This window comes from Mastigoproctus giganteus, chromosome 8 (assembly GCF_048544385.1).
Source record: "Mastigoproctus giganteus isolate SK-2022 chromosome 8, ASM4854438v1, whole genome shotgun sequence".
Classification (NCBI taxonomy): Eukaryota; Metazoa; Arthropoda; class Arachnida; order Uropygi; family Thelyphonidae; genus Mastigoproctus; species Mastigoproctus giganteus.
Window position 1 is genome coordinate 200764254 of NC_143582.1, and position 23228 is coordinate 200787481.

At 35.4% G+C, this 23228-nt stretch overlaps 1 protein-coding gene across 1 annotated transcript; it reads right to left on the reverse strand.

Moving 5' to 3' along the window:
- Positions 1-607: 607 nt before the first annotated feature.
- LOC150082176 (G1/S-specific cyclin-D2-like) lies at positions 608-21371 on the reverse strand. Its single transcript, XM_090380444.1, has 5 exons — positions 21162-21371; positions 18730-18945; positions 14580-14736; positions 2153-2298; positions 608-790 (listed from the first exon to the last, which is right to left on the reverse strand). The coding sequence occupies exons 1-5, from the start codon at positions 21369-21371 to the stop codon at positions 608-610; spliced, it is 912 nt and encodes a 303-aa protein (XP_090236570.1).
- Between the last annotated feature and the right edge of the window lie 1857 nt (positions 21372-23228).

A 23228-nucleotide genomic window follows, 5' to 3' on the forward strand; every position in this document is an offset into this window, starting at 1 on the left:
AAAAAGTAACTTGGTAATAAATTGATACATATACACCGTCATTTCTTTGAAGTATGAATATGAAACCATGCTATAAATATAACATTTGCTCTCAAGTTTGAGTTAACAGTTTTTAATTTCTTCAAGAACTATTTCCATAACTATAGCTGTTAAATTTAATGAATAAGCTATCATTATAAATGATAAAAAGGTGCCTATGTTTAAGCTGCACAGTCCCCTCAAAATAAAAGCAGACAGATTCCTTTTATAAGCTAATTTTGGTAAGGGAACTGGATTTTTTAATAACAAAAAATACTCATTATTATTTATTTATATATTTTTTTCTGTTCAGTTCAGTGTGCTTTAAATTTCTTCATTTTTAATCTGGGGTAACTGCACAATAACAACATAAAATACGGGAAGAAGCTGTTCTCATAAGACTAGATTTAACTTCTTTTTTTTTTTTGTTGAAGTTTTATACAAAAGAAATTTCTGGTTCTCCTACTTTGGAAGTCAAAAATAAATTATTTAAAAATTAATGAAACTGAGATCAAGCTAAAAACAACACAAAATAACTTTGGTTTAAATTTGTAGCACTGTACATGTATACACAATTAACAGATGCAAATTAGAAGAGAATATCTTGCACATCTGTTGGAGTTTCAGGCTGTAATTGAGAACATGAAGTATAATTTGCTTTGTTGCTACTGGTTAATGTTGACTGAGTTTTGCTTGTAGAAGTTTGATTGAGACACGCAATGTTTTGTGAAACCAGTTCTTCAATTTGTTCTGCACAGCACTGGATACAATCCTGTAAAAATAAAGTAAACAGAATTCATTAAAATCTATTAACTGACAAAAAAGAGTGAATATAATGGTTCACAATATATAATAATACAAGAAAACCATAGAAAGGAAACAATCTGAATGGATAATCTTAAAGTAAATAATGCCTGCCTTTTAAGTATTCTAGTTTGCTGTTTTTTAACCTGTAGGTTGTGACCTACCAGTGGATCATACAAGAAAGTCTGGGTATGGTGCAAAATTTTGTTAAGTTTGGATGTGGAAATTGAGAAAAACCAAAATGACTAATTCTTCTGTCTGTAAATACAACTTTTAAAAATGATGGATCACAGTTTTTTTTTTTTTTTTTTTTTGAAGTTTAGGTAGGCCATATTAAAAAAAGTTGAGAAATGCTACTCTGGATTATCTGTGTCGTTGTTCATAATAGTACAGTTGTTCTATCACTTTTCATTCATTTGGAGGTCTGGGTTTCATGTTAGAGACTGCAAGAATTTTAAAAGGTCTCTTCAATCAGTGCTATAGCTAGCTGATGTGAAGTGGCTGCCCCATGAGTTTACCCTGCACAGTGTGCAAATCTGCTTGTGAGCACACTGTGTACAGACTGATAATACACGATAAAAGGATTACATAGAATACAGAGGAATATATTATCATAGATATGATATACAGTGTAATATGATCAAATCTTCACCACTAAAAAAAAAAAAAAAAAAACCATGCTATATATATATATACACTGTATAAAAATAATTAGGAAAAAGAAGGGAAGAAAAAGATGGCCACTTCTTTTATGTTTGCTTTCTGATATAATGGTCCAGAAAATCCTCAAACTGAATTAGAAGTTCCAAAAAATTGATGCTAGTAATTTTTGTTTATTAAAAAAATAATCTGATAAAAGTTAGTCTTTTTAAATACAAAGTAAAAAAAGTATTGTACTTTAGTGACTTAAATATTCAATTATAGGCTGCTGAAGGGCTTCAGATTTAATCAGATTTATTACCTGTGAAAATAAATTTGATTAACCCTGACTTTTCACTTAGTTTTAATAATTTGGGAACTCTTCCGCACCTCCCCACACATAATGTGCCTGGAAATTTTCTTGTGAAAGTTTTCTTTCCTTATTAATAGCAAAACTGTGAATAAGAACGATAGGCAGATATTATAAACTTATTCCAAAATTGCATTTGATTACTAATAATTACTTCCTTATTATGTTAGTTATTTAATACCTTAAATAATAAATAAGTTACTGCATGAGTTTCAATTAAATTATGCAATTAATAAAATTTACTGTTATAATAAATATCAAAACCACTGTGACGCATAATTTCTGTGTATAATAATGATTCCAGTACTTTTTGATACTTACAGCATCCAATCCCGTTATTTGCTGTAATAAACGAAGTAGTTCACCAAGTGATGTCCAAGGTTTACGAAGCCAATGTAGGCCTTCCAGTGCTGCTGCTACGCTGGCTGTTGCTATCAATGATGGCGGATACAGCGAGAACTTCGTTTCTAAAAGGGAAACAGTAAATTAAACACGCATTCAAGATATATATTAAAATGCCGAAAATTGGCATTTTTTAAATATATTAACATATATCTAACCACAACCCAAAAAAAAATAGTTGAAACACTGCTTAACTTGTAGTAAAAAAAATGATTTAGGCTCACCCTTGTGGCGAAACTGTTCATTAAATAAGTAACCAATTATTAAAATACTATCAACTAAAAAAAAATGAATATAACGATCATTATAACTTGTTTCAATGGTCTTTTTGTTATCGTTGATTTTATTTTGCATACATGTAAAATACTGAATTTCATTAGGACGAAAAACTGTACAAAATTAGATAATTAAATGGTCCAGTTTACTCTCAGTTTCAGATTTATTTGTGGCGTAGTTCATTTTTTACGTACGGCCGCTCACTTTATCATCTTGATTTTTTTTTGTTTGTTGCTTTTATTATTAATAACAACTTGTACATTCAAATCAATATACTGTATATGAATAGCGCTCATTTGTTAAAAAATTTAATAGCGGTTAATTGGCATTATGCGTATTTAATTTAAATTAAATGCATACTTATATAACGCATGCGTGTATATGTATAAAATGGTTTCTTCGTCATACATTTAAAGATCCGGAAACTGACTGTTGCTAAAAAACTGAATGTATGCCAACTACGCTTCTCCCATCGCTGTCTTTTGTGATAGCTGACAAGAGCCAACAATGACTAACTCAGAACCTCTGTAGTAGAGGAACCCTCACCTGTACTTCCGATAGGAAACATATGGTAAGCCTTAGATCAGCATCACTCGAGACTGGCCTTTAAGCCAGAGACGGACTCTGGTTGGTGGGGAAGGGGGTTGGAACAAGTTGGAAGGGGGTTGAAACAAGTAAACAGAAGCACATGCCTGCAGAGGAAGTAGCCATGTTTAAATGTCCACTGGAGTTGTCTGTATTTCCTGCGCGAACCCTCAGGGAACAAAGAAATGTGCGCCGCCGCTCCTTGCGTTGCCGAACACCTGCTCTCTTACGCTGCCCCTCTCACCTCTGCAGCACGTGGTAGCAGCCATTTTTAAAAGTCTCTTTTGCTAGACTTTGAAGCTAACCAATGACAACGCTCCTGGGTAGTTCATTTGAATCCGCGTACCTGAGCTGCTGAGGTTGAGTGAACATGCATTGTTAAACTTGAAAACAGCTGCGCGACCAAAGCATGCGACAGCGTCCCAGTATTCTTTGTTATTAAAGACGCCATTTTTAAAAACCCAGGTGTGCATTAGCTGAAGCTTGGTTTAAAAATGGTGCTGTGTTTGTCATTTTTTCTATTACTAATTAAATATATGACAGATAAAGAAAAATAAAAGTTAAAAACGAATGATTTTATGAAAATGTTAATGTGCTAGAAATACAGATTTCATAACAATCTAAAATATACTGTATACAAGCCGTAAAAACTAAAGAAATATGAGTATCGGTAAAGTTTCTCTTTTTTTTTTTTTTTTTTCGCTCGTTAAATTTTTTATGATTAATCATGAAAATGTACTATTTCGGCTTATTTTTATATTAAATAATAATCGTTTAAAAGCTAATTTTTGTCTTAATTCATTTCTAGACTTTCACCTGAGGGGAAAGTCCAGAAATGTCGAAAAGAGAACCAGAAAAATATAAACTTTTAGCTGTTAACTTTCAGTTTGCATTATATAAGAAATTTTCAATTTATTCATTTATTACAGAGTACATTTAAATTCCCTCACCATGAATCGTTGAGGAGGCTTCCATCCTACAGTGGATTGATAATGGCTGTAGTTTACCTTTTACATTTAAATTGGAATTAAAATTATATAAAACAGCGCTCTTCAACTGGTGACGAAACTTTTTTTCAAATCTAAAATTTTCATAGAACCCCAATATCATTAAAAACAATAATATATTTATTAAAAAAAAATTAAGGAATATTTGCAAAATTTCGAAGACTTCTTCGCGGAAATCAGGACCCTATGGAACACCAGTTGAAAACCATTAGTTATTATTCTTTTTATCAAATTTATTAAAATAAGTTAAACTTAACCCTTCGGTCATATACTTCGAAAAAATTGTATTTTATACTCTGTAACTTGAATTGTTGGGACAATATTTTTAATTGTTGATTACGATACTGTTTGTTCCCAAAGAATGTCTTAGTTTATCAATCATAACTAAGAGTGTGGAAAATTTTAAGTATTGATTGAGTATTTCCGGAAAATACAACTTGCAGTTCCTTAATTGCCTTGTTACTTCATCCTACTCAATTGGTTACTTACCTATTACAGGAAGAGTTTGTCACATGGCCGGAAGCCGTGCCCTTTGTGTATTGGGGTGGGGATTAAACCCCAGCGGAAGTAAGTACAACGAAACCGTCCGAGGTCTCTGTGGTTACGCCTCAATAGTATTTATATAGCACCCTTAACAGAAAAACAGATGACGTCAAAGACGCTACTACGCACAGGAAAGACAACATACGTTTCGGATGCAAATGACAGAAGCGCAATGGATTAATAAATATTTTTATATGTGTTATATATTGGGACTGTCAGAGGCAAGGTAGGATAATAACAAACGCATTATACTGTATTTAAATCAGTGATGTGAATTTTCTGTCAAAACCTCTACAAAAAGGAGTAAGGGTTAATTACTACACAGAACCTCAATTAACTAAATAAGATTATCTGTTTTTTAATTCAGCGTTTCTCAATCTTTTTAATAACAGTGGGGACTACCTCATATCTTCTGCTATTTTTATCTGGCTGCTTGTAAGTCCAAGCTCCATGTTTCTTTTTACTATTATTATTACTTACATCCTGTATTCATTCTTCGTCAGGAACAGGAGCCCCTGTTTATAAATCATATATCCATACACAGATACCCTTAGAAAACTTTACCTATATATTTTAATCATTAACACATATAAATATTTTTAACCAAAATATTTGGGCCCATTTCAGATTCCTTCTTGGAATTTTAAAATGAAAAATTGAATTTAATTTATGGCTTTTTGAAATTAACGCCGGCTTTTCGAAATTTCCAAGATAACCATTATTCGGCAACAAAATTACTTTTTTTGTAAGTCTTAAGTCACGAAACCACTTTTAACCCAATCACCAAAACTGGATGGCGTCCTGTTTCAGACAGCTGCACGCCAGTAGTTTTCCACTGAATGAAAATAAGAAAATGACTAATCTTTGTGCAAAGATTGTAGCTGTAGAGGTAACCAGTGAGCAAGCTATTCTAAATTGCTAGTTTACTAGATGTCAGTGATTTCTCTCAAAGCTTTCCTGTGATGCCGCAGAGCGGAAATGGAAGCCCTCAAGGGACGTCTGCTTCATTCCTGAGACCTTCCTTTAACCTCTAATCGCTTTCTCACCTGCCGATGCTTAAGTTGGAAGCAACAGGCTTGCAGACGTCGAGGCACGTGGCTGAACGCTGGTATGGACCACGAACTTTAAATGTACGTACTGTATATGTTTAGTAGCTCAAGGCAATGTGCATTCAGGGCGCATGTGCTAACTGTAGCCCTCGAAGTTAGTAGCATAAATGGGCTTTAAATTTTAAATAACTCCGCCATATTTTATCAGTTATAGAAAAAACTGACCTTTAAAAAAAACCAGCGAACGATTTTAATTTTTCCAGTACGGGCACAATGAACAATTGTTTAAATAATGTTTTTCACGCAACCAATATAATTTAAACGGGTGGGGATCGAACATGGTAAGTATTTGCAACCCATTAAAGGGTTTTTTCGTCCAACAAAACAGGCAAATCGACTAGAGAACACAAAATCTAGGAACATAATACACTTGAGCAGATTAATTGATATTCCGAGTGGCCCTAGTGTGACATTTTTTTTTTAACTCTTGAAAGGGTTACGTCATTTCACTTAACATGAAAAAAAAATATTAGGATAAGTCAATTTTAACATTTTTAATTTCTGGAAACTATCAAATTTTTTTCATGTTAGCAAAATAATTACGAGAATTTATTAATCATAAAAGGAATAAGTTTAATCATTTTTATCTGGTTATATATTCTCGTCATTTCATATAGTCTGTTAATTTTGTTACTTGTTCATCTACGTTTATTTTACATTTAGAACTTTCAGGTTACTTAAATTGTATTATTATATTTTTAATTTATTATTTTATATTAATTAATTATAATGGTACAATAGCAAGTTCATTAATCTGATTATACATACGTTATTTTGTGTTTCTCTACAAATGTTGTAATTTACAGTTTATAATTTTTTTCTCCAATAGACAACGCTCTCCTAGCAGACACTGCTATCTCGGGTCGAGATTTATATATATATATGTATATATAAAGTAATCGTTTTCGCTACACTGAGCATATGTAGCGAAAACTTCTCATAACTCAGTACGTAATATTCCCTCCATGTTTTGTGATACTTTATACTCAACAGTGCATACAATGCAACACCTATTTCAGGTTCTGTGATTTAATAAATCAGAAATCGCAGTGCACTCATCGTAATGCAGTTTAATTACAATTGAAATATAATAAGCATATAGTAATAATTCATGATATATGTATTTAGAAAACTGATAACGAAAAAAACGAGAAAAAAGGAAGCGCATCTATTTCTATATATCCGCCATATTGCTGATTCATTCGCAATAAAATTTATATAAAGTGCTTCAGCCAATATGCGATTTATGAACAGCCTTATGTATAAAAAAAAATACAAATAATAATTGCCTGATTTCTATTGGTCCAATTTTAAACAATATAAAATTTCATGAAAAGTTATCCACTTGGAGTCGACCCCTAAATCTTCCCTGTTGCGGATTGGGTACCCATTTCCATATAAGAAGCACATAAAGTTAACACGCAGTATAGACTGTGTTATTTTATCCAGTATAGTAAACTACTGGAGCGGATCAAAATTAAATAAATTTCTGAGTGTAAAAAGAAACTCAGAAACCACCGTATTTGGTCAGAAGAAATATAGGTTATGTTAATCGTTGCTGTAAATATAAAAAAGGCAAGTTTTGAAATACCAATAGATTTTCGGCAATGTCTTGTCAATGATTAAAAATCGCTTTTGAGTGAGTCAGAAGGTTCAGAGTTTACTCTTTCAACACATAGATTCGAAATTAATATTTTTTGCTGTACTGAAAAAAATAATTATTTCTGTCACCAAAAAAACATATCTACAGAGGACTGTCTAAAAAGTCGTACTAGAGGGTACAAAAACCAGGTGTACAGTTAACTGTTCGATGTATGAGGTACGCCATCTGCTCGAGGACAATGCGCCACACACGGCTGGTCACCGAACGGGCCAGCGGACATTAAAGTATACAGAAGAGAACGGGGGGTGGGGGAACTATGAGGGGGCTAAAACGCAATAGATACACATCCTCCACGCATATACAAAAAAAATAAGGCTTTCAACCCAACACGCGGCACGCGACTGCTGTCACACAATGCCTAGCACCGCTATTTGCGAAACAAATGCCACTACATCTGCCTCCAGATGGCTACGGACAGAAGACGAAACTGACTCGCCCGTGCCGCTCTGCATGAGGTGATAAGCGGTGACGTTTACGTGACCTCCTGATCCCTATCGATTAATGACCTCAAATTACTAATGGGTAACTTTGTCTTTCTTGGTTTTCTCAGCAGGATCTTACAATGGGTTGCCATTTAGACAGAGAGTTAAATTACATGCGATTGAATAATGTGAGTATCCTTATCAAACAGCTGTTAAGGATGCAGCTTCACTTAGAAATATTTACCTGCATTAGAAACACGTTACGATTTACGTCGAATCGATTATTCAGAAAGATATTTTAGATTTTTCATATTTAATGTGTGATTCTGAATGGATATTATAAATTTTCTGTTTATACTCCGGGACGACCAAACGGTCAGGAGTTCACAAGATAGACAGACTAGAAGAAACAGCACCGTATTTAACAGTCACGGGCTTGAACCCCGGTCACTCAAGGCACGTGTACACACTTGACAGTAATGATAGAAACTTCCGATACGATCTTGATTCAAATTGAAAAGACATGGAGGCTCTTAGGACCAGTCCGCGCAAGTGGTATAAATTGCTCTCGAAAACCATATAATGGATTACTCCTGGATAGCGAGTCATAGAAAAATGACTCGCTATCCATGGGTTGAGAACCACTGCGCTATACTCGTGATTGATTGCTTATGGTGGATTTCCCAAGGATTTCTTCACCACCGCCGAAGTTCGTCCCAGGAAAAATTGTGCATCTCAGCATTTTCTATAAAATGCAAGAGCGCTATCCTTTCAACCAATATGTCAGAATAAAAAAGTAGATCTTGATTCTTTCGCCGAGGAAAATGCTTCTATTGTCGTAGGCCTGCTTGCCTAATTAGTACAATATGAAAACATGTCTTCATCTTCACCATGTTTGTCTGTCCACATGTAATAACTCGACTTCCAGTGAATGGATTTTCATAAAAGTTTTATATTTCGCTTTTTTAGAAATATTTGTCGAGCCATCCCAAATTTCATTAAATCAGACAAACAAAAATCCGGCAATTATTTATTTTATTTTTCATACATATCACAAAGGATCCATATACAGTACTGCATACTGTAGCGAAAGCACTGGATACTACGTATGCTGCCGATTCTCTGATTGGATGGGCAGTGTGACGGGCGGGTGTACAAAAATGAAATATTCGCAGTTCGAGCATTTTGTAAAAGTAGATTAGTAGAAAGTTTACGTTGCTTTTGCTCACTTTTTGTCATCAGTTTACTAAATACATAAATCATGAAATATTACTATTCGTTTTTTATATTAATCAGAGCAGAAACATTAAATAAGTGTTATAAAATATATTATTAAAATCCAAGAAGAAATAAGTAAAATGCATTACGAAAATGTTGACAGTATACTACGATTCTTTATTAAATCATAGAAATACGTGTTGTATTTCACGTGCTGTTAATTAAAAACTGCTAGAAAAAGCGGAGTGAAAACAAAAGGGAACGGACAAGTGAAATAAGCAGTATTGGGTTAATCATAGATAAAAAAAATTAATTTAATTTAATAAATAAAATTCTGACGCGCTTGGTATGCAAGGCACTGTGTATGTTAACTAACTTATTTTAATCAATTTCCTACGTTTACAAAAAGGGTTTAATCTTCGAAGTTGGCAGTTACACAAAATCGTTCTTCCAATTGGATGAGCCTTTGACTTCTCCTCAAACTCTTGCTGCTCTTAAAGCCGCAAGGTGAAAGTCGCTTCTAGAAACGGAAAGAGGTGACCGTAAGCTGTGTACAGTAATTGTCACGCAACCAGTGGCAGCTGCGTCAGAGCATCATAAACTTGCTCAAATTAAACCGTTTTACGTTTAAAAAATTCTACAGGAGGAGTCTCGTGAGGCTCGAGGCAGGTGGAGGTCAGGTCACGTGAAGGATGTTGTTAGTGGGACAAGGACAGGTGAAAAATCTTTCCTCTCAAGCAAGTGGTGTTTCGGACGACCTCTACCAGCGCTCTGATTGTTAGTTAGTTTGTGTGTACTTGTTACAGTTGTTGTGTTGTTTGTGGTGAAGGAAAAAAACAACGAAGTTGATGCTTTAATGAGTATTATGGAAACATCTGGAGACAGAACTGGCTTAGAATACAGTATAATGCCTACTCGTGTCGACAGGTGGCCATCTGTGGATTTCGAGGCTGAAATTTTTAAACTAGGGACGCAATCAGCGCAACTGGAACACGCAATTATTACAATAAGCTTTTAATTTTGACGACATTCCTCGGTAATCTCATACACAGACGTACGTATTAAAAACATAACGTAAGAGAAATTAAGGCGAAAAAAAAAAGACAATAAAAGTTTGTTTTTTTTTTAATCGCTGCAATTAAAACGAAACGAATTGCTCAGAGGGCGCTAACTGTTCACAGAATAAGGAAAGAAAACAAAAAATTTCTGTGCTACCGTTTGTCATAAATCACAATATTGTAAAATGACATGGAAATATATATTCCTTGCTGTTTCAAGCGTATATATAAAAAGAATAACACAAGTTCGTTTCTTTTAAAAAATGAATAAATAATAAAAATAAGAAATATGATAAAATCCATGATATATTATATTATTCGAAAAGTCCCAACCAGGAATCGAGTTTATGATATTAACCAGAATTTAACGAGTTAGTTTTTAAATGTACATTTAAGTAATTAATGGGTTTGCGCAAAGGACAAACTGAATTGTAAATCAGAATATAATCCTTGATTCTTTTGACAGAAAAATTTAACCAAATAATAGAAATGAGATATAAATAAATAAATAAAAAAGCATACTTTGCACGTGTTGTGGAGGTATACGCAGTCATAGGACTAAATCTTAAAATTTATATCACGCATTCTGAAATATCTTTGAATACAGTAAACTTTTCAAAAATTAAATTAAATTGTCGCAAGGCAATACTTTTAAGTCTTACCCGGAGATACGCAAGGTTAAGTAAACTTCTTCAAAGTATTTTTTACACTTATTTTATTACTGTAGCCTATAAATTACTTACAAACTACGAATTTGAGAGAAAGAAAAAACTGTTCAGTATACTTTCTTGTTTTTTTATTTATTAATTTTTAAAGCCTGTGAGTATCGTATCTGGCAGTCTCATATTTTATAAATAGTTTTTATATTTCATATTATAGAATTAAATAAGTTCTAAAAATCAAGTGATCTTTGATTTTTTTTTTTTTTTTTTTTTTTTTGTAATTTCCGTGCTGGCCTCTAACGAAATTAATAACCCTTCCGAGGCAGCTGATCTTCCTAATTTTACCATGACAGTGTGATTAGAATGGAAACATCCCAATACAGCTTGTCTGTCTCTGCTGTTACACACCATTGGTTTTTATATTCCCCACCTCAATTTCCCCTTCCTCCTCCTCTCAAATTTGTTTCACTGAAAGGGGGGGGGACAGGTGGGCTTTGTGGAACGATCGTCAACTAATTGGGTTATGCCACTGCTTCCACTCCTCACATTGGAGGTGGGATAGTTATAGTTGCTAACAGATGTTGGTTATGGACATAGTTGTAGACAGCTTCGAGTGAGGGGGAAACAGAGAGGGGGGATAGAAGTCGTGTGACCGCTAACCACCTGGGTGCTCCCAACTCCGAGGTGTCGTTTGGCATCACGTAGTTATGGTTTCATTGTTTGTCCATAAAGGTGGCATCTACGAAAAGAAGGGAGGAGAAGGAATATCTCCGTCTCGTCCTCTTTCCATATCTCCACACAACGCTTTGGCTTAAGGGATACACAAAGAGAGGCTAGACGAAAGCTTGTCGCGTGCGGCACGTGCCTCCGCACCAGATGCTGCCTTTACCATTGTATTTGCGTAGGGCACTAAGACGCACCCCTGCCACGTGCGCAAGGAGAAAAGTAGGGCTACTTCATGCATCTAGTTGAAGTAGGCTTTGGATATAAAAGCTGCAGATTGCATTACATCGTTCTCCCTTCTCATCACATGCGAATACCCTCGTTGTTCCTGGGTAGTCCAGGAAAGCACTTTCACCTGGAAAAATCACATAGGTTATCTATCGGCAGTAGCTCAGGACTACCGCGCATGCTTGTAATGCAAAACACACCAAAAGAATATAGAGCTGCAGATGACCACACGTTAGACACCTTTATAGATGGTGAAAGCTTCTGCATATAAAACTTAAACATGTAACATAAAGTGGCTTCCTCGTTTTACAATTGCTAATAGTGCATTGCTGCAGACTTTGAAGAGGATGCTGTTTAAAAATTTCAGCAAAAAAAAAAACAAAAAAAGAAACATGCGATCTATCATAGTTTAGACTTTGTTACAAAATCCACCAGTTTTCCGAAATCTTTAAACACACTCTCGAAATTTACTTTCAATTTTTCTTTCCCTCGTGTTTTTCCCCCCTAAATATACATTCCCATGTCCTTATTAAGTTTCACTCTCGAAATAAGATAAAATTCCATTATTCATTTCGACACAGGACGAGATTTGCAATCGCTGTAGTCTGCAGTTGTTATCTAAGTTGATTATCCCTGTTTAAGAACACGTTTCTAAGGTGATGCTGAAGTGGTAGATCAAAGCTGCAGCGGATAAGAAATCCGATGACATCAAAGCCAACGAACCGCTATCTGTCTCGGTACAACTATCGGCTGCCTTCCTCCACATTTGTATCTTCAGAGAACTCATTCATAAGTTGGGCTAAGAACCTTAGTAGGTGGCGCTGTGCAGGAAGTGCAGTGTGTGACCTTGGTGATTACAGAGGAGTGTACGATAAGGCTATTTGACTTAAAATGTTGCTATCCGCTCACCAGCTGAATTAGTAATTCTCCTTAATAAACAGAAAGAAAGATGGTGAATGAAATAGTTTCCATTCTATTGGTCCTTTAGAAGAATTCTTTTGGTCCGGTCGGCTTACTTCTTAAATGGCGAGAGGCGCAAAGAAAATTTTAATTTCCAGAAAATTTCTAATTTCTCTGGTGACTTCTCTCGGTTGGTTATACTTCAAGGTACTGCCGGATTTAGATAATCTTGGGACCCTGGCGCACATAACTTTAAAGGTTCACAGTAAGTCTAGGACAAAAACCTCAAGCTATGAAAGCTATAAAAAGTCATCGTACATAGCCTTTTTCTGTACATCGTTGTGAGAAAATTGGGCTTGCTACTTAGTGCATCGATTTCATATGGAGGCACTTCGCCACAAGTTGCCTTGATATTGCACTAATCTAAATAAAAGGCACTGTCTATTGAAGAAACATGCCCGACATGTATAATGACTTTTATAGCCTGAGGCTTTTACCCTAGTTTTAACTATGTTTACTTCACTTAGTGAACCAACTTGTTGGTTCAGGTCTTAACAACAGTGAGTACCTAGTTACCGATGAGACTCCAATCAGAGTCGCAATCCGGGTCAGGGCAGACTTGTCAACCCAGAGCTAAACTGGGGTTCCGTTTTGAGGTTGTGAGGTCGAGATTTCAACCACATTAATTTCAGGAGTTGAAACCCAAGGTGGATAGACTTGCCAATCAACCAGGAGCTAAAGTGAAGTCTTGAGTTGTGAGCCTGTAAGTTCGACCACACCTTTCCAACCTCAGAAAGGGTTATGAGGTTGGAAAGAGCTTCAAAAGAATACACTTCCACTAGAGCAATGTAATTTATTTTAGAACAGTGCAATACCGAGGCAACTCGTGGCGAAGTGCCTCCAACGCGAGGGTACACAAGTACACGTACTTCAGTGATTGTGTTTCACGCCTGCGTGACTAAGAATACGGTGATGTTCATGTAAACTCCTCTGACGTTATGTGGTCATCCCGGAGTATATTTTTTATATGATATAAATATATAAATATAAATATGATATATATATATAAATATTGATAGCTGTTAGCAAACCCAGTTAGCTCGCAATTATGTACAGAAAGTAGCTATTATGGGCCTTTTTTCACAATGTAGCTGAGTTAGTCGGTCTCAGGCGAGGGTAGCATGGTTTTTCTCCAGGAAACTCGAATTTTTCGTCCAGCAAATCCAGAAAATCGACCACAGAAAACACGCAATTTACAGACATTGTAAATTGCGTGTGTTGCTGATGCGCCTAAAACCCTACAACAATCAACAACACACTGCTGACTTGCAGCGGGCACCGTATTACGTGGCGTCGTACAAGCTCGAACCCGAGATATCCGGAACTATATTCCTGGACGTCTATCCGCCCTACGTACCATAAATATGCTGAAACAAAACTAAAAATTTTGGCAGTTTTCAAATGCCAATAGGACAAAAGCTTTTCAAGCGAAGCTGAGTTAGCAATTGCAAATGTACCAATTTAGTCTTCAGATTGGATATCAATGGCCTAGTCAATGTAATGTTCTTGATACTCACAGCGGAACGAACTTTGACTTAACAAGTTGCCTTATTATTGCACTATTTTCAAACAAATGGCATTGCCAAAATCTGCCATTTATTTAAAAAATGAGATTGCAAACAATGTCTCATTTTTTTCATCGTTCTTTTTATCGTTTTGAAATTGGCAAATTATTCGAAAAGGAGAAATAATTTTGAAAATTATAAAATTGTATTATCTATTTTACAATTTCGAAGATTCTGATATCTTTGTTAGATTTGTCTAATAAAGACGACTGCATATTAAGTTCGTCTTTATTAGGCTCTTCGGATGAAAAATCAGCTAACTGAAAATAATTTCAACATATACATATTAAAAGTTATGTAATTTTATTAATAATATTTAATACATACCTGTGGCGCATAATGCAATGAAGGTATTCGCATGTCGCCTGACAGTCGCTACATTTTTGTCAACAGGCAACCGGACAAGTAAGTGGTCAACGAAGTCGGTAGGTACCACTGACGACATATCCCATTTTAGTCGGCTCAGAACCAACAGCTCCCAATTCTAGAAATTAAAAAAAAAAAAAAAAATTGTAATTTCACATAAATGAAAATCATAATTATTTACAACTGATAATATATTTGCCTGAAAAATGTAATTCTTTCGTCTACGGATTGATCTGAAGGTCTAGCATATTTTTATTTTTATTCATTTAAAAAATAAATAAAAATGCTCTAGAACTCCAGAATTATCTTATATACGAAATAAATCCAAATGTACTTGTAAGTCCAATGAAAGTTTATTGTAGCCTTAAAGAAACATGGCCAATAATGATGATCAGTTTATTAAACGTATTTGAAAATAACCAAGTAGTTGTTTATTCACCCTAATCGTTCTTCTAATGTTTCAGTGCTCAGTCCACGTTCTAATTCAAATCAGAACACGTGCTGAGCCACATCGAGGGCTAAATCTCAAATCTCTATTCATTACTGGCCTCTATTGATAGTAATGGCAAATGATGACAAGTTTAGCAGGAAATTGTCTCTGCCTCAAACAATTTTCTCTATTACGACTGGAGAGTGAATCCAAACACTGGTTGACAGGTTAACTCTCGAAGACTCAACGTAATTAAATCTCAACTGACCTATAATTTTAATCGTACAAGCATGGTGGCTCATAGATGTATCAGTATTTCATCAGACTCCTGCTTTGGAAGCGATAGTCCCTAGGGTATCTTTTTTTGAATAAAATTAAAAATAAGAAATTTCATTATCCCATATAGTTTCTTTCTTTTTTTAAACAATATTTTACTCGCTAGGTGGCAGCACCGCGTGTTCATTTCTTCTGTTTCAAACGCACAAATTAAAATGAAATAAAACAGAATCCTTCCTAAATGAATATAAGCACAATTCTGCAATGTTATGTTTATTTGCAAGCGGTTATCTCGGATCCCACCACACAAGTTACCACCTTTTTACTATACATTTGTGAAGCTCTTCCCAAATGTACAGTAAAATGAAATAAAAAGAAGGAGAAATGTTTACTATTTTTGGGCATATATTATTCCTCGAATAATATATGCACCAAACGAAGAAATTATTATTTCGACAGACGAAGAAATTATTATTTCTTCGTCTGTCCGGCACATGTAATAACTCCACTCCCACTTTGTAATGATTTATTGATTTTTAAGTGCCAAATTTTATTAAAATCGGACTTAATAGAATTTCAATAATAATGATAATAATAATAATAATTATTATTATTATACATATCACATATAGGCTGGCCATACACAGTAGCTGAAGCGCTGGATGTTATGGTTCTTGCAGTGAGCTGATTGGAGGAATGAATGGGAATATGGCGGATGCGCAGAAACTAAACTTTTCGTTGCTTTTTGCTCTTTTTTTTAATGTAAAGCACGAATTATTAGTAATTGCTAACGAGGCTGAAATATAACGTAATGCGTACATTCAATAACTTTTTATTTCAATTTAGATTCAGTGACGTATGAGTACATCACTGAATACATAAATACAGTATATGGGCTACAATAACCTCTTGTCATTATTCATTCAAAGCAGTTTGCTTGATCGTTGGTAACAAATTATACTTAATGGCGTAACAACTAGTTCATTCACGCTGAAAATTGGAGATTCGTCCTTGAATCCACTATTATTCAACATGCGTCAATGGCTAATCGTGCGGTTTGAAGCTAACTAGAGCCAAGTCGAGATTTTTAAGTGCCTTCGTATATGTATACAAGAAACGGCTGCCAGACTGACCACATGTAAAGGACTCATGAACTCTCTGTTCGTTTTGTTGTCCAAGACAGCAGACGCCGATATGGTCTTTTCCAGGATTCTTTGTTAACATGGCCCTGAAGTTAAGAGCTCCATGTTTATTCACAACAGAAAATTTGCCAGTACCATTATTTTAAATCTACACTTAACACATTTTGTTACTGGGGTCATTTTTTCCTTTGCATATATTTATACGAGCCGTGCCATAACGGGGCGATTAGATGCATGATGATAAAAAGCATGCCTGGATTTATGAACAGGCCCATAGGCATTTGCCTAAGTTAAAAGAAAATCTGGAGGGCAAAAATCGTGATTCACAGCCCATGTGCTGAAACGGTAGCAATACCACTGTGCTACACGCGCAGGTTTCGTGGGCGAATAGAGATTATCGTACTAGAAGTTTAAATTGATTTTGGTTTCGTATCATTAACTTATGTCCTACTAGGAAGCACAGTTGGTATAATCTCCGTCCTCCATATACCGTGTAGAAAAGACCTGAGTTCAAATCCCGTTAATAAAACGAAGATTTTTTCACGACATGGCTGAGTTAGTCGGTCTAATTAGAGGGGTAGCTGTTTCGAACAGCAAACAGACCACAGAACACACGCAGTTTATGGACATATTATATACTGCAATATGGTTTAATTCGCTTATGAGTCTAAAACCCTACAACAACCATACAACCATTAATATATTATATGTCGGTCTATTATAAGCTTTACATGTTGTGGATACTCCTCTTTGAGACAACCGGCACGAAGCCCCCCCTCTTTTTAAAACTTTATTTATTTTTTATTCCCTCTAGCTTGCATGCTGTACAAGGGGCGATTGTAACTAGCAATCAATTGAATAGATAAATAAAATAAAATACATAATACAAAAGGTACAGTATCTTTTGTATTATTAGGTATTGAATCATACTGTAATTTACCGCGGTGAGTTGTAATTTAAGATTTATTCCTATTTTATGCGTAAATTTTTCCATAAATAAAATAAAATAATTTCACCGAAACATTTCATATTAAAATTTGGAAAAATTTCTCAGTTGAAAATCTAAAAACATTTCTTTGAGCGCGAACTCAATTGCAACTTAATTATAAATACTGTATATTCTTATAGACACATACTTGGTGACTCCAGATGTCAAAAAAAAAAAAAAAAAAATTGTCGTGCAAGTTAAGTTGGCCATCTGGTGACACCTTCCAAAAACGAACGACAATTATACGGCCTGAGGAAGTGGAATACCGTGATTAATACATTTAAGTAATCAACAAACGCAATCTGAACCTCACCTGCTTAAGCAATTAAAGACCACTACAAAAAAAAAAAAAAAAAAAGAGAGAGAGAGAAAAGAAACGCAGGATTCGGTGAGGATATTAGTCACGATATATACAGCTTCAGGGAGAATAACGTTATTCAAGGACAAGGTACTGTTATCCACGAACGCCACCTTGCGCCAATAATATTAAGTTCGCACACTCGTTCCACTTCAAAACACAAGATAGCCGAACGTTAAACTGACTTCAAGAGCTTTTTTTATCAATAATATTTAATGCTAACGTTCTGCACAATAAAAATAAAACAAAAGAGAGGATACTGGATGGGGGAGGGGGTTAATTTCCCCGAGCAACACGAAGCGTGCAACGAACTTCGAAGGTTATATTGCTTTCTTTTAGCAGAAGGTGCGATAGCACCTGCCAGGTTGTTGCGTGACGAAAACCGTAAGGGATAGCACTAATCAAATACATGCACTACTGACACACACTTTGAATTACGTACATCTAAGCTAATATGGGTGTCCGACAGCCGGGCCGAATGCGGCCCTCAAACACTTGCTGTATGGCCCAAATATTAGCTTTTACAGTTCATAGTGTTATTCCTACGCGTAAAATAATAGTCCAGAGTGCTACTTAAAATGAGATAGTGATCAAGTGCGGAAATTCAGTAGCACACGCTTCTGAGGTGACCGTGGTTCAAGCTCACGTGACTGCTAAATACGGTAAATGATTGTAAACATATATATTCATTTTCAAAATGAATTGTTATAAACTTGTCTGGCCTAGTGATCCTGCCGCAGCATAAACAAAACGTACTAATTCTTTCAGTAATGTTACCCTGGTGCACCCTACAGAGGTAATAGGGTGCACCAGGGAGTATATTTACCCTCTATAAAAACAAACACACATATAAATACGCGTCATGCATAATATACAAATAGATAATGAGTTTTATGTAACCAAAAAAGATAACTTACCATTATTTCTCGTAACGTTACTGAGTAGTCTGTGTAATATGCCAGTGTTTCTGGTGACAGGGCTCGACACTGTCGTAATTTGGAAGCAAGCACAAGACAGACTGATCCCAATAGCTGAAGCTGAGATTTACGAATTCGTACCACCGATAAAAACCTGTCCATGTATGACATTGCGAGAGGAAAGACAACATCTTCACATCCTTGCTCTTCACATACCTGCGAGACACAAAATTATTTGCTTTTAGACTAATTTTATTTATAGTTTGAGTCATAAGCGATCACTAATATGTAATATTAGCACAGGTTTACGAAATCCGCTAATTCATTCCAGAAAGCCTAACATTACCAGACGAAAAGGTTGAAAACAGACGAAAGGTGGTGCCAGTGTGGCTCGTTGAAATATGCGACACTTCTTTTAATAACGGACAAAAACTAAAGATTCTTAAACTGTTAGATTATTTTAATATTCTAGATTATTTTAAAACCGTTCATATTATTTTATTAATATTAAGCACATAAAAATAAAATATCTAAATGATATTTAATAGCATATAATTAAGGATTTAATACACATAATTATGTTATATTTAATATCGTATAATTATATTATATAAATATCTACACGTGTAGTTGACTTTGAATTCGACAACACTAGTCTACATAAGTAATAATTTTGGCCCTATAAAGAAAGTTAACAATGTTTTAAAAACTTATAAAAATATTAGTGGGAATTTTCCATTAGCGAGGATTTTTCGTTTTGGCTAAAGCATTCAAGTTGGCAATCTTAGTAGATTCTACACTCATATGAGAATGTTTATCGTATACGTGTTCTTTGACTTTTATCTGTTTCATTTGCTGAGGATAAAATACTCCAAAATTCTAAACTAATTTCACAAATTTAAACCAGTCAATTTACAAAAATAAAGTACCAGAAAAAATAAATAAATAATCAGATTTACACGTCACGTGGAACAGATTGAAGTAACGGAATGGCACTCTGGTCATAGATCTCTCCTTTATGGTCTGATACAGTGAGATTTTACATGTGTTAGCTAGGTAAGTGACTCATAAAGGAGTTTTTCTGTAACACAACGCTCTCTTCCGGGGCAGTGGCTCTGAAATTTTTAGAACATTTTCGCTTTTCTGACTATAAATTTCATACTTCATTCCTCCCAGATAAGTTTATATATATATATATATAATCAAGCCAACGGACCGTTTATAAAAATCCTAGTTTGAATTCAGTTCCGACGATAAAAGCGGAAACATAAGCCTTTTCTGCTTATGTACTAAAACAGAAGCAACTAGCTTTGAAACACACACACACACAACGTACAGAAACTTAACTCCAATGTCAGCAAGTTTCTTCTGCCTTCTTATTCTACTCAAGGCACTATACGAACCCAACCTTCGGTGAGATGTACGATGATGTATACTGGTAGTAGGTTTTCTCAACACACATCTGATGGACTGGGTTCAGCTTTTGAGATTCCGGGATGACCATCAGAACATTCTAAGAAATACAGTTTAGAATATTATCTTTTCCTTTCATATGTCTGCATAGCGGAAATAGCTGATTACAACCATCCATCCATCGTTGTTAACATGCAAAAACATGGAAGGAATGCATAATAAGTTCGTTTTGAAACAGTAAGGTTATGTATACACGTAATAAGTAATAAAGTCTTGTCCATGCCTTTCAATCCAGAACTGAGTTTCAATGTTTATTTGCAACTGTAAACAGATAGTGATTTGCCAATGGATACGTTAGCTTCAGTTCCTGTGTGTGGTAAGTATCGGAAATTACTCCTATGAAAATGAATGTGTTACTATGACAATTAATTATATAACATGCATATTCTATTTACGTATACGCTTATAAATAGCACAGGAATTTACAGGTACTCTGAATACTCGGGTACTAATTGTGGTTTGAGTTAAATGGATTAAGATTTTAGTTCTAAGGCTAATTTTGCATAAAGATTTGTTTAGTCTTAGTTAAAAAATATATTATTATTACGAATGTCTAAACAAGCTACTACTAATCTGATGACTTCTATAGTTCTATTCGATTCTACTTAGGTATCAACAGTCTCCTCCGGTTGCTCTAGGGATTCCCATTTGATGCAGGCATCCGTTTAACAGCGATCCTCTCTCTCTCTCTCTCTCTCTCTCTCTCTCTCTCTCTCTCTCTCTCTCTCTCTCATGAATAGAGAGTGATTTTTTAAATGAAATAATTCGAAAATTGGCTAACAGATGAGACGTCATTAAGATGTTAATTCGTTCTACATAATTTTTTCCTTAAATTTCACAATAAACTATTATCATTTATACGCGCATTCGTTTATCTTAATAATCTACAATAATCTAAAGATATATTAACAACAACAAAAAAAAACTTAATTCGAGAAATTAAAGGAATCGATACTAACCTCTAACATCCATGTTGCTACAGTCTTTCGCATGTGAGGTTGGATTTCGTCCTGCAAATGCGTGAAATACGAGCACGAGGTTGTGTATCTATCCTCGGTGGCTAAAAGTTGTTCCAGTACTCTTTGGTCATTCAGCAAAGTCGGGTCAGCTGGAGCCTGTGGACAGCGATCGGTTTGTTTGATCTCATGACAGTACAACTCCATGGCCATAACAACGAAAGCTTCCCGAGACAAAGTGAAGCACACCTATTACGACTGTTACGGCGTATTCTTTATCACATGTCAACCACCGACGCCAGTTCCTTTTAAGTGGAGAGCAAATTCGGCGTGACGACGTCAGGCTAATGACACTTTCTCATTGGATGCAAGTTCAGCAATAGGAACTTCACGAACTTTTGGGATTGGCCGAGCCGTTGTCAGCGTACCGCCGACTTATCAACAAGTGGCGAGTGTGATTATGAATGAGGGATCTGTCGAAGTGATGGACGCTGCTGCTGTGTCGGGATGCGTGCGGCGTTTTGTTGCATGTCTTGGAGCCGCTAACAGTGCCTCAGGAAATCACCCGCAGGCAGGACGTGCCCTTACGGTAGTCATTAGGGACGGTCTTTGCCGGAAGTCGAGGGAACAAAGTGACGTCACTGTGCGCTGGCGATAATTAAAACCGGCAAGAGCAAAATGAAGAACTCTTTTAGGATGCTGTTGATTCTGGGGAAGAGACTTTTGCATAGTATTCACATCACTCGAGATGAATAAAGTGTTCACTGTTATTATCTCCGAAGGTGGGTGAGAATTTTTGCGTGAACTTCTAGTTATGCACAAAACGCTGAGGGGAGTGAACCTCTGAAAGAAATTAAATGACATGCACATTGTGATAACCGTCTTTTGGATTAAAATAGTTGCCGTAACTTCAAATACTGAAATAAAAATTTCACAATAGTAAATCAGTTGAATATGACTACGTATATAACTCTATGGGATGTCAAAACTTTTTCACTCCCCAATAGGCCATTGAAGGAATATTTTCGAGGCCTTTTCAAGGGATTCAGTTAGTCTATTTCAGGCGGGGGATTGCCTTCCCTCCCTATGGTGGCTTCTCTTGTGGGTGCATTAATCTGCGCGCAAACCCACCTGCCCTAATCTCAGTGAGAGTATTTATATTTTAATCGCGCCTATAATTTGAGCTCTGTCACCGCTAGAAGTCTTCTGATTTCTGGGAATACAACGGCAATTATTCAGTTGTTCTGTTGGTTGTTAGAAAGGATCTCGTATTAAATTAAGAAATATTATTTGTATATAATTCAAAATGTTTTTTTTTTATGCAATATCATTGCGAATTACTTATACGTTTTGTACTGATGTAAGATGCATTTCATGAATCAAGGTCCGTAGCCTAGTGGTTAGGCGCGCGGGTGCATAAGTACACGTGCCTTGAGTGACCGGGGTTCAAGCCCGTGACCACTGAATACGGTGCTGTTTCTTGTATTCTGTCTATCTTGTGAACTCCTCTGACCGTTTGGTCGTCCCGGAGTATAAACAGAAAATTTATTTATTTATTTATTATTACAGAAATATTCATCTAATTTGCGTTCTAACAACTTGTGTCCACTGAAATGATTTTAGGGAAAAAATATTAGGCAACTTGCTTTTATCCAGTACGCTACCTGCAAGCAAATTAGGTAAATGCCTACACATTGCACTACATTACAAATGCGTTCGAATTATTATTGTTTTTAAACTAATAATCCTGCCATCTCTTGGTTGGCCTTCCTGGCATTCTTCTTCCTCTAGGGATGTGTTGGAGAATCTGACTAGGTATCCTGGTTTTATCCATTATTTTTCACATGTTGTAGCCATTTCTGTATATCCTGTTGAATGTATTTGGTTATGGGTATCATTACTAGTCTGTCTAGTATGTCCTTGTTTTTTATGTAGTCTAGCAATGTAAATCCTGCATTTTTTCTCATAAATTTCATTCCAGCTGAAACGATTCGGTGTTCATCTTGTTTTTTGATGGTCTAGGCTTCACTTTCGTATATGAGTATTGGTCTGGCAAGTGTCTTGTATACT